At 37.3% G+C, this 12,601-nt stretch overlaps 1 protein-coding gene across 6 annotated transcripts in view; it reads left to right on the top strand.

Annotated features, from left to right (window-relative positions):
* The window catches only part of LOC126162871 (pumilio homolog 2), a 593,093-nt gene that overhangs the window by 557,939 nt on the left and 22,553 nt on the right, over window positions 1–12,601 (top strand). For all 6 annotated transcript variants that reach the window (XM_049919652.1, XM_049919655.1, XM_049919653.1 and 3 more), the window contains one exon: window positions 10,655–10,976. In XM_049919652.1, coding sequence (XP_049775609.1) covers window positions 10,655–10,976 — 322 coding nt within the window. The remainder of the gene's footprint in view (window positions 1–10,654; window positions 10,977–12,601) is intronic.

Genomic DNA, 12,601 nt, shown 5'->3' with positions numbered 1-12,601 from the left:
GTCACATGAATGATTTCAGATTTCAGGCCAAATGCCATCGTAGGCTCCTTATTTTAGTCACTCGTGCTTTAATAAAATGCTAAATAAAATGTCTCAGGTCATAAATCAAAAGATAAAACTAAAAATAAATACCAGTAAGACTAAGGTCATAGTTATAGACAAGAAAGAAGGTGGAGGCAAGACTGACTTAAGAATAGATAATGAGCAACTTGAAGAAATAATTGAATTTCACTATCTCTATAGCATTGCGAAGAAAAACAATAGATGCCTCAAGGAAATCAAGAGAACAACCAACACTGGCCAAGAGTCTTTCCAAAATACGAACAAGTGTATCAACTTCGATACTAAGAAAAGTTTTGTAAAAATCTTTGTGGAGTGTCCTGACATGTGGATGTAAAACCTGAATGTTAAAGGCTCACCTCAAACCTGTGGGTATGTGATCCTGGAGGAGAATACAATAAATACAATAGAAAAGCAAACAAGATGGTTCTACAGGAAATAGGAGAGAAGAAAGAATTATTGAAAATTATAGGCCAGCACAAAGCATAACTTGTTGAACACTTAATTACCTGTGATATTCTGGTAAAAAAAATTTCAAGGGGATATCATAGGTGGAAAACTGAGGAGATGGGCAAGAAAATGTTGCTAAGGGACAGGGCATGGCCTTTTGGAAGAAGGACAAAGAATAAAAAGAAGAAGAAGTAGTGCTTTGATAGTTTTGGTGATACAGAAGTAAGATAATGTTAGCTGTGTTTTGATTTGCTTTGTAGTCATGTTGAGCATCAGTAGTGTTAGTGTTTGTATTTGGCAGATCCTGCGCTCATTTTGATGAGAGATATTCAAAAGAAAGCTAAAAGATTACAGAGTAACTTCTAGTGCTATGCCAGCATTTAATGTTCAGACCCTTGGTCCTCCAGTGGTTCTACCACCAGTGATGTCCCTACTGTCCCACTGGAAGACTTTTAGGTCACACGTCTGCCAAATTTAGCTGGTTGGGTGTTCCATTATTACATTCTCGAGGTTATCTAGACTATAATCTGCTTTTATGTTCCTGGAATTTACGTTTCCTCGCTGTTTAAGCACTTCCATCAAATTTCCTATGTTAAGTAACACCTGATTTTGCGTTAACTTATTTATAACTTTTCTGCGATTTATGCTTTATGAAAAAAAATAGTTTGATGAAAAAAAATAGTTTGAGGAGAAAAAACTGACGTAAAATGACTTTGGCGTGATGCTGGCCGTTGAGCATTGTTTACACTGAACAAGTAAACGGATGAAAGTTAGAACAATTCATGCCATTTCTTGCGCCGCTTCCAAGGTCTGCTCGGCTTGGTGGCTGATGGGAGTAACTAAGTTCGTTCAAATAAAGATATAATGACCAAACGCAACCATTTCATAACTGTCTCTACTGCACATGCATAGCTTCATGATTATTGTGATTGCCATGACATCTTTGTCGAACCATATTTACCGTGTTTTGTCATTTTACCACTTGTAGAGCTAGAGGACAGCTTCACTGACTTTGCATTACTCAGATATTTTTGGTTTTAACACAGCACCAGTTACGTATATTTTCATGCTTAGCAAGACTTATTTCAAGAATTTATTCTCATTGCCAAGTGCAACATTTACGTATGTATTTTTTGTCATGTTTCACAAACAAACAGTGTGAGAGAGTTTGCGTATGTTTGTTTTTCTAAATAATTTAGGAGGCACAGTACCAATAACCTGAAAACGACAACCACAGGCAAGAGATGCAGAACAACAAATATGCAAAGCACCACATACAATACTTACGTAAATATTTGTGCTTGACAACGAGAAAAAATTCTCAAAGTGTCATGGTAAGCAAAAAACATGTAACTGGTGCAGTGTTTGATTATGTAAATAATGAATGACAGCTGCAGGCTTTCCAAAAACATCAATTATGAAGTATGAAATTAAGTCAAACATTTCTTCTTCCCAGACAATTACCAGTTCCAGTTACACCAAGTGGTTTTTATTAGATAATATACAAGTCCTTGACAAAGATTTTGATGCCTAATATGTACATACATCATACATAAAAGTGGGAAAATGCAAGAGGGGATCCTGTGTGCAACTTTTACCACTTAAAACATTATTTCCCCCATTTTATACCGTTTATTTAAAGTTCCTTGAAAAGTGTAAAAGACACTGTGAACCCTGCCATATCATGTCTCCACATAGGATTTTAGTTTACCATTGTAGCTCAAGAGTTTCACCTTTTTCTTCCCCTTCACAAAAAAAAAAAAAAAAACACTGGGTTCAAGAAACATGTTGCTATATGTATAGAGTTAGATTTGAGCTACATTAGGATTTTTCTCCCATCATTAATCACTTCAGTGATGCTTCCTTTCTTCAATAACTTCTATCCTAATTTTGGAGGTTTCATGTAATCCCATGTTTAATTATATTCGTATAATGTTGCATGGACATGATCATGTGTTATTGGGTAATAGATCATTGGTTGTGTGGCAAACCCCAGATACATTACAGTGTCTGTAGTTAAATTTTATTTTTAATATGAGTTGATTATTTTCTGCCACTTCTGCTTGAGCATATTATTTACAACTGAGTAGAATGATGCACCAATATTACTAAATCCTGGAAAATCTCAGATTTATTAATTATTTCATGTGCATTCACTTTGTGAAGTAGCTTTAGAATTGGTTAATTACTTTCAAATTTCCAGAAAGCCCACCAATTTTTTATGTTCTTCTTTAATATGGTTGCCGGTGTCAGTTGGGGAGAGAGTCCACTTCAACAGGATTCTAGAATTGAGTAATCTTTTAACCCACAAAGGCGAGAATTTTTACATGGAATTTCTGTATGTTGTTACTTTCCTGTTCACTTTAATTTCTTTGGATCACTGGTCTGAATTCCATTATCAGCATTTTCTTAAATCTTCAAAATAAATCCCCAGAAACTCAAAATTATGCTTCATTACATATAGCAACTGTTAGTGTAGTAATTATCTATAGTAAAAATAATGATTCAATGAAAGTTCCACCTTCCCAATTACAGCCTCGGGCTTAACTCAGGAATTATTTCTTTTGAAAGTTGTTGGCAGTTCCTTCCTTTGAGACATTTTATTTCGGACTCATGATTAGTATAAACCTTGGAACATAGATAGACAAACTTTTGTAGCAGTTATTCGTATACCATGTTGAGGATTAAGAGCTTCGGACAAAATAAGTACATAATATTGCAGGGCACCATAGAAGCAACTGCACCATACAGAGCCGCTTTAAAGTCAACATTGACTATTGTGGACTGTATGTCTACACTCTTCTTTGATAAAGCAAGCAAAGAATTTTACAAATAAGTATCATAATGTACTTGTTTGTGACAAATTGGCTTCCTTTCTAGGCTTATTAGTAGCAGCAAGGCTTAACTTCCACAATACAGATTTCTAGCAGTGAGAGGAAATACTCCATTACAGACAAAACTGTGATGGTTGAGATGAGGAAGGGTAAAAGAAAACGTTATCATGTCTCATTCCATATTTCAGTTTGGGACAGGATTGTTTACTTACTTGATCATGTAGAGAATTGTGCGGAAAACCGCCATACCACTTGACCCTTTCAGCCCCAGTGGATTATGCCTCAAATCACCATTTTATTCATTTTGTTTTGAAGTACCAGTGCCTTTAGTGTGAAAATATCATTGCTGCAGAAGTGCTGAAACAGGTATTTACTGGTGGTGGCTGTTTCATGGTAAATGCACTCATTCTTAAAAACAAAATGAATGAAATTGTAGTTTGCAGTAGAAATGACTGGAGCTCAAAGGGTTAAGCATTTGTAAAATTGTCTTGAAACTTCATTAAGATGAAGTGTGTCCCATGGCAGAGTATCAATTGTTTTCTGTAATTAAGGCCAGAGGCATGTCTTGATGTTGGTTCAAATGCCAGCCATCCACAAAGAACCTCGCAGGCCATGACATCGTGCAGTCACAGTTTTAGAGAGCAAGAAAGGGAACGACAAAATACTATTAGACTGCTTAAACTGCAGCTTCCAGAAAGTACGGGAAGCCGTCAAAAACATTTCAGGCCAGTATTACAGGTCACCTGTAGCAGACTGTGATGATGTCAAACACTAAGCCACTAAATTTAATAATGACTCTCAAAGTACCAAGCATTTACCAAATTTCTTTTCATTTCTCACATCACTGGTGGAAGGAACGAATGGAATGGGCATTTAGTTGGTTTAATAAACCGTTTCACACATTAGTGTGAACTTCAGAGTAATTGTGTAGCTATAGGTGGTGTGATTGTTCTCTCTCTCTCTCTCTCTCTCTCTCTCTCTCTCTCTCTCTCTCTCTCTCTCTCTCCCCCCCCCCCCCCCCCCCACTTGTGTGGGTGGGTGTGGGGGGGGGGGGCCTCACATGCGCTTGTGCGCGCGTGCGTGTGCCCCCTCAAGTGGGTGATCAGTGAGGCATAGTGATAATGTTGTAATTCTGCTGTAATCAGGACCTAACTACAGAAATGTTTGAGTATATAACGATCAGTGTTACAGTTTTTCCGACAACCTTCAAATGTTTGCATGTAACAAACAGCTGCGTATACCAACTTAGTGGCATACGTTATTTATGGTGGTTCTTGCATCCTATAAACAATTATTTCTTCTGGCTTATTCTGTCTTGTTATATACATATTTTCTTTGCATTGTTTCATCTTATGTGGGGCTCTCCACTCACTAGCTCTCCAGGTTTATTATTCATGGTTTTACGTACAAGGGATATGGCACTGTCAGTGATCCATGATTTGTAATTTCAAGATCATCACAGACATCATATGCTTGTTAAGATTGACAGGTCCACTCAAAGCATGTTCAGTGTTGGTTTCCTTGACTTTTTGTTTGTTGGATAATGCAAGTAACTGTTGACGTTGTACTTAGTTTATCACTGATGAAAGTATTAGTGAAACAGTAGTTGGTGAAAACCTCTGTTCTGGGGCTAGTGCTGATTTATTTATTGTTCCGTGGGACCAAATTAAGGAGAAGTCTCCATGGTCATGGAACGAGTCTATACATGAAATTATAACACGATATTAGAAACAGATAAAATGAAATATATAAAAAAAAAACATATTCAGGTGACAAGTCGTAAATTTAAATAAAGAAAATCAACAATGTAACACTGGAATTTGCTTAATTTTTTAGCTCTTCTAGGAGCTCCTCGACAGAATAGAAGGAGTGAGCCATGAGGAAACTCTTCAGTTTAAACTTAAAAGTGTTTGGGGTACTGCTAAGATTTTTGAGTTCTTGTGGTAGCTTATTGAAAATGGATGCAGCAGAATACTGTACTCCTTTCTGCACAAGAGTCAAGGAAGTGCATTCCACATGTAGATTGGATTTCTGCCTAGTATTAACTGAGTGAAAGCTGCTAACTCTTGGGAATAGGCTAATATTGCTAACAACAAACGACATTAAAGAAAATATATACTGTGAGAGCAATGTCAGAATTCCCAGACTATTGAATAGGGGTCGACAAGAGGTTCTCGAACTTACACCACATACAGCTCGAACAGCCCGTTTTTGAGCCAAAAATACCCTTTTTGAATCAGAAGAATTACCCCAAAAAATAATACCATACGACATAAGCGTATGAAAATATGCGAAGTAGACTACTTTTAGTGTTGAAGTGTCACTTATTTCAGATACTGTTCTAATGGTAAATAAAGCAGCATTTAATTTCTGAACAAGATCCTGAACATGGGCTTTCCACAACAGCTTACTATCTATCCGAACTCCTAGGAACTTGAACTGTTCCGTCTCGCTTATAATATGCCCATTCTGTCTGATCAAAATATCGGTTCTTGTTGAATTGTGTGTTAGAAACTGTAAAAACTGAGTCTTACTGTGATTTAGCATCAAATTATTTTCCACAAGCCATGAACTTATTTCATGAACTATGTTATTTGATACTGTTTCAATATTACACACAAGATCCTTCACTATCAAGCTGGCGTCATCAGCAAACAGAAGTATTTTTGAATCACCTGTAATACTAGAAGGCATATCATTTATATAAATAAGAAACAGCAGTGGCCCCAGCACCGACCCTTGGGGAACGCCTCACTTAACAGTGCCCCATTGGGACTGAACATCACTACCACTCTCAATATTGCGGAGAATTACCTTCTGCTTTCTGTTCTTAAGGTAAGAGGCGAAGCAATTGTAAGCTACTCCCCTTACTCCATAATGGTCCAACTTCTGCAGTAACATTTTCTGGTCAACACAGTCAAAAGCCTTCGTTAAATCAAAGAAAACACCTAGCGTTTGCAACCTTTTATTTAATCCGTCCAAAACCTCACAGAGAAAAGAGAATATAGCATTTTCAGTTGTTAAACTATTTCTAAAACCAAACTGAACATTTGACAGCAAATTATGTGAATTTAAATGCTCCAGTAACCTTGCATATACAACCTTCTCGATAACTTTAGCAAACACCGATGGCATAGAAATAGGTCTATAATTGTCAACATTATCCCTGTCTCTCTTTTTATAAAGTGGCTTCACTACCGAGTACTTTAATTGATCAGGAAACTGACCACTCCTAAAGGAAAAGTTACGTATATGGCTAAGTACTGGGCTAACATAGATAGAACAATACTTCAGTATTCTGCTAGATACCCAGTCATATCCATGAGAGTTCTTGGTCTTTAGTGATTTAATTATTAACTCAATCTCCCTCTTGTCAGTATCATGGAGGAGCATTTCAGGTAACAGTCTCGGAACACTTTTTTCTAAGAGCACTATATGATTCCCTGTTGGGACTAGGTTTCTATTTAGTTCACCTGCTATATTCAGAAAGTGATTATTAAATACTGTACATATATGCAACTTATCAGTAACACGGACATTCCCACTACACACTGATTCTATATCCTCGACCAGTCTCTGCAGACCAGCCACTTCCTTTACGACTGACCATACGGTTTTAATTTTATCCTGAGACTTAGCTATTCTATCTGCATACCACATACTTTTTGCCTTCCTAATAACATTTTTAAGCACCTTACAATACTGTTTGTAATGGGCTGCTGCATTTAGATTTTGACTGTTTCTAACGTTTTGATATAATTGCCACTTTGTTCTAAAAGATATTCTTATCCCTCTAGTCAGCCACCCAGGCTGCCTGTTTGTGCTAGTACCCTGTTTTGAACGTTCTAACGGAAGGCAACTTTCAAAGAGGACGAGAAAAGTCTTGAGAAAAGCATTATATTTATCGTCTACTGTATCCGCGCTATAAACATCTTGCCACTCTTGTTCCTTAATAAGGTTTACAAAGGTTTCTACAGCAACTGGATCAGCTTTCCTAAACAGCTGATGACTATATTTAACACTTGTTGCAGCACAAAAATCTTTCAGAGTTAAAATTTGTGCATCATTATCTGAAAGGCCATTCACCTTTTTGCTAACAGAATGCCCTTCTAGTAATGAGGAATGAACAAAAATGTTGTCTATGGTTGTTCTACTGTTCCCTTGCACTCTCGTTGGAAAGAATACAGTTTGCATAAGATTATATGAATTAAGGAGGTCTACCAGCATCCTCTTCCTTGCACAATCACTTATACAATTAATATTGAAGTTACCACATATAACTAACTTTTTGTATTTCCTATAAAGTGAACCAAGAACCTCCTCTAGCTTTAGCAAAAATGTTGTGAAATCGGAGTCTGTGGATCTATAAATAACAACAGTTAGAAGTTTAGCTCCATTAAATTTAACCACACCTGCACAACATTCAAACACCTTTTCAGTGCAGTTCTTTGAAACATCAATTGACTCAAATGGGATGCCGTTTTTCACATACATGGCTACTCCCCCACAACGCAGAGAGCTCCTCGAAAAGCTGCCAGCCAGGATGCTTCAGTTCTCTGTGAGAGCCAGCATTGGGGAACAGGTTCATACATCGGTGTCAGATTTCCTGAATTATTGTTTCGTTGTAACATACAGATAAAAACAAATTCCGAGTCAAAAATCTACTCACCAAGGGGGCATGGGAGAACACACATAAAAGTTTTGTTAATGGATAAAAATGAACTGTTATTCCAGTCTGTACTGCTCACATTCTTGTTATTCACTTGAATAATATTTCATTTAAGAAGGTAAAGCATGGAGTGGAGAAGAGGTGCTTAAAGAAATGAACTAAGTGATATTGATAAAACCACATGACAACTCACTCTGTTAATAATAAATGTATAAGAGGTGACCAGAAAGTTTCCATTTGAGGGAATTGCTGTTGCATACATTCAGCATAGTGTGACTCCAATATGGGTGTACGAGTACCAACATTTAGGCAACGGGATTAGTGTGGCATTTGTGTCTTCCCGAATGTGAGCAGTAAATGCAGAAATTTGAACTATAGTAATGTTATTATCAAATATATCCAAAAAGGAACAACATGCTGCTATTCTTTTCTTGGCTGCAGAAGGCCAAACACCAGTAGACACCTATCAGAGAATGAAGAATGTGTATGGGGGCAGCATGTCTGCGAAAACCACTGTTGTTGAAAATTGTGACAAGAGGCGCTGCTGCTTCACGATAAAGCATGTCCCTGTATTGCAAATTTCATAAAACAGAAGTTATGCCATCTCAAGTGGGAGACACTTGAGCATCCAACGTGTAGACTTGACCTCTCCCCATACAGTTATCATGTCTTTGGGCACTTAAAAAAAAAAAGGCCTTGAAGGATTGACAATTCCTGTTGGTCGAATTTGTGCCGCAGGCAGTTATGGATTTTCTTGCAGCAGTATGTGGTGTTTTACCAAATGTGTATTTTCAACCTGGTGCATCAGTGGTACTTACTACTAGGTGGTCACTGTGATTTTGCCAAATATGCATACTGATGCTGCACTGTACGGCCTTGGAAGAGAAACTTTTTGGTCACCTTGTTTAATATGCTTGTATATGGGCTTCTGTTATTAATTTCAAAACTTGACTTTCCTAAGCTCTTACTGATAATATCTTCTATTAATGCTACTGTTCTAATGTATGTAATATATGGTGCATGTTACAAGTAGCTCGAAGTTGTGCAGCATGTAATCTTCTTTTCAATCAGTTTGATGTAATATTTTGTTGGCATGCTTTGAATAATGTATCATAAAAGTTATTGTAAGCATTTCTGTGGGCTTGTGTTTTGTGTCATTTATTGCTGTTTTCCTACATTTGTGGTCTAACAACAAGCTCTAGTTCAAAAGTTTTACAACTTTAACAATATTGTTATGGACTCATTGGCACTTACATAAAAAATTACTATTTTATATTTCTGACTTGGTAGTGGGGGAATAAACTGGGGAAATAAATTTATGGGAACTCAATGGTTTTCTTTGTATGATCTCCAGGCATATATGGAAGATCACATTCCATAAAAATACACACTTGAGTGTGTGTGTGTGATATGAATTGTAATTTTCACAGTGATGGAAATTGGAAGTAACTGACCCTTGTCTTGTAGCAACTACTGCATTGGGCAATACATATTACTCCATGTCTCCATTCTAAACACAAGAACACACATAATCCAAATCATATAACACTGGTTATTATAAGAGCAAATGTCATTGAGTTTAGATACTTTGAAATTTTTACTGATGCTGATAATTATGTAGACGTACAGCAAACACATTTGTAAAAGGAATCGGGTAAACTATCAAACAATAGAAAATACAGGATGGAATGTAACAGTATAATGAAAAGGATAGTTACCACTCACCATATAGCGTAGATGCTGAGTTGCAGAAAGACACAACAAAAAGACTGTCAGGAAGTTAGCTTCCAGCCGACAAGGCCTTTGTCAAAAATAGACACACACACACACACACACACACACACACACACACACACACACAGAGAGAGAGAGAGAGAGAGAGAGAGAGAGAGAGAGAGAGAGAGAGAGAGAGACTTGTCTGGCTCCAGCTGTCAGAGACGTTACGTTTTTGCGTGTGTGTGTGTGTGTGTGTGTGTGTGTGTGTGTGTGTGTGTGTGTGTGTGTTTTTGACAAAGGCCTTGTCGGCTGGAAGCTAACTTCCTGACAGTCTTTTTGTTGTGTCTTTCTGTGACTCAGCATCTACGCTATCAGGTAAATTATGTTTTTTAAATGAATTTTGCCTACAGAAAGTAAAGTATAATGTGACATTATTATGTGAATTGTTTTCCAGTAAAATTATAGCTTAACTATCATAGATATGTCGTAAATTTATATGTAGAATATTGTACTTGGGTGGTCTGTTGAAGCATATAAAACAGCCACATTGTTCAAAGAACTATGAAGCACAGGCATTAATGTATGAGCAGGAGAAAACATTGAAGAAGACACAGATTTGACAGGGCAGACTAAGATCAAGAACTCCTTCTATCCCCCCCTCCACACACACACCTTTCTTTCCAACTCCCTCACAGCCCTCTCACAAATCCTCTGCCATCTCTTCCCCCCCCCCCCCTCCCCCCTTTCTTCCTTACTCCTTGTTGTCGCTCTTTCCACCTGAAACCCTCCATCTTTAATTTACTATAAATGGAATTTTGGTGTCTCTTCACACTGTTATTGTATTTGTTAGTAACTTCTTATTCTGTAATAACTAATACTTTTCTAATTACTTAAAATCTGCATTAATGATTTTTATCTGTCTCAGGTACAGTGACTGCCTCTCCAAGTCCTCTTGGTCTTACATCGGGATCTTTGACACCCCCACCTACTCTTGGAGGAAGTTCTGGAAGCCTCCAGTTGGGAACACTAGGTGTAGGAACTGGCCGTGGTGTGTTGTCTGCAGCACCAGGAGCAGAAGCTGCCAAGTTCCGCAATGGTGTTGGTGTTGCTGGGTTAGCTGCTAATGGAGTATTTGGATCAACAAATTCGCTCTTCACAAAATTGGGTTCAAGTAACAGGGGAGCAGCAGGTGTCACCCCTGGTGTTGACAAACCACCTGGTCGCAGTCGTCTCCTGGAAGATTTTAGGTATTATTTTGAAAACTTCTTAAAATTTAATCACTTCTAATGTTCAGAATGTGTCCTATATTCTTGGATGCAGTCTCTATAGGGTTAAAGGGAAACTATGTGAATAGGACTTGAGAATGCAGTACATTTTAACAACTCATTCAACTAGCAACTTTTTAACACTTTCGTGGGTGCAACTCGGCGAAGATAACTTTTTTGCTATCCTATTAGAAATGTAATCAACAATAAATATAATTATTTTGTGATACCTATATTTTTGTGATTTAGGACCGAAAACTATCACCACAGCACCTTCGTGAGGTATTAAAAAAAAAAATGGTGGTAAATGGATTTCTCACTTCCCTTCTGTTTGCTGTTAACGTCTTGCCATTATGCATAGAAAAGAATATTTGTTCCTGGTATTAAAGTTTACTTACAGAAGTGTGAAAACAGTCCTGAAACTTCATCGTGCAATGAAAGTATAAGCTGATACAGGTCGCCATAATGTATATTGCAGAAGCGATGCAATGTGTTCCGACAACTGTAGTGATCCTATGACAAACCGAAACTAATTGTTGTAGTACTTTTCATACACCTGGTGCAGTGTACTACCACATGATGTCAGTATAGACAGAGGTTGTAAAACATATTCCCGCAAGCTTCGGGATACCTTAAGTTGGTGGTAAGTATGCTTCCCAAGAACCACAAATGATGGGTTAATTTTGTGGTAAGTATACTTCCCAAGCTACTTCCAGAAACTACACTGGTGGTAACCATACTTCCCAATAACCATTAAAACACTGTTGTTTGGTGGATTATATACTTCCCACAGTCCTGAAGGCTATATTTTACAACAAACAGAAACTACAGCTGGTGCAGCAGACTGCTACTAGATGTCAGGAGCGTACAGAAATGGGAACACATTTTTTTAAATGCTGTAAAGAAATACGTTTAGTGGGAAGTATATCCCCCATGGCCTGCGAAAGGGTTAAACCTTGAGATGCAAATAACTCATGAGATTTGTCATGTGTGTCTGACATTTCTTTCGGGAGAGAAACTAATTCTTGGAACATTACAACAATTATATTTTCTAATTTTGATACTTGTTAAAAGATTCTCGTATATGGAGAGTAAAATGTTGTGAGTTAAATTGTTTACTACTTTTCCACAAATTGTATTACAGCATATACCGAACGTTATACCATATAAAAAGTAACATGTGAGAGATGTGTATCTATTAAAAGGTACATAATTCGAAGAGTTATGAAGATTGATTGAGACTTTGTTATGGAAAACAAATGAGAATACATTGTGTGCAATAGAAATGCCAGAGGATTCTTCATGAGAATTGCATTCCCACTGTGATGCTGATCATCACCTACTAACAGCATAATGCAAAAGCTGGCAAAAAGTATTTCATAATTATAATGCTGTGCAATAAAATTAAAAATTTTTATATTTGAAAGGGATTGTCAAGTACAGTGAAAAGAAGAAACTCTGTTTAAGGGTGTGTGTGTGTGTGTGTGTGTGTGTGTGTGTGTCAGTGACGTAAAAAATTTGCAGAAGGTTGTAAGATTCAATAATTAACTTCATGGGCATGTTTGTGTAGCTGCTGTGGGTAGAGCAGACAACAGTGTATCAATATC

The sequence above is a fragment of the Schistocerca cancellata genome, chromosome 2 (assembly GCF_023864275.1).
Source record: "Schistocerca cancellata isolate TAMUIC-IGC-003103 chromosome 2, iqSchCanc2.1, whole genome shotgun sequence".
Classification (NCBI taxonomy): domain Eukaryota; kingdom Metazoa; phylum Arthropoda; class Insecta; order Orthoptera; family Acrididae; genus Schistocerca; species Schistocerca cancellata.
This window is presented reverse-complemented; position numbering and strand designations above follow the sequence as displayed.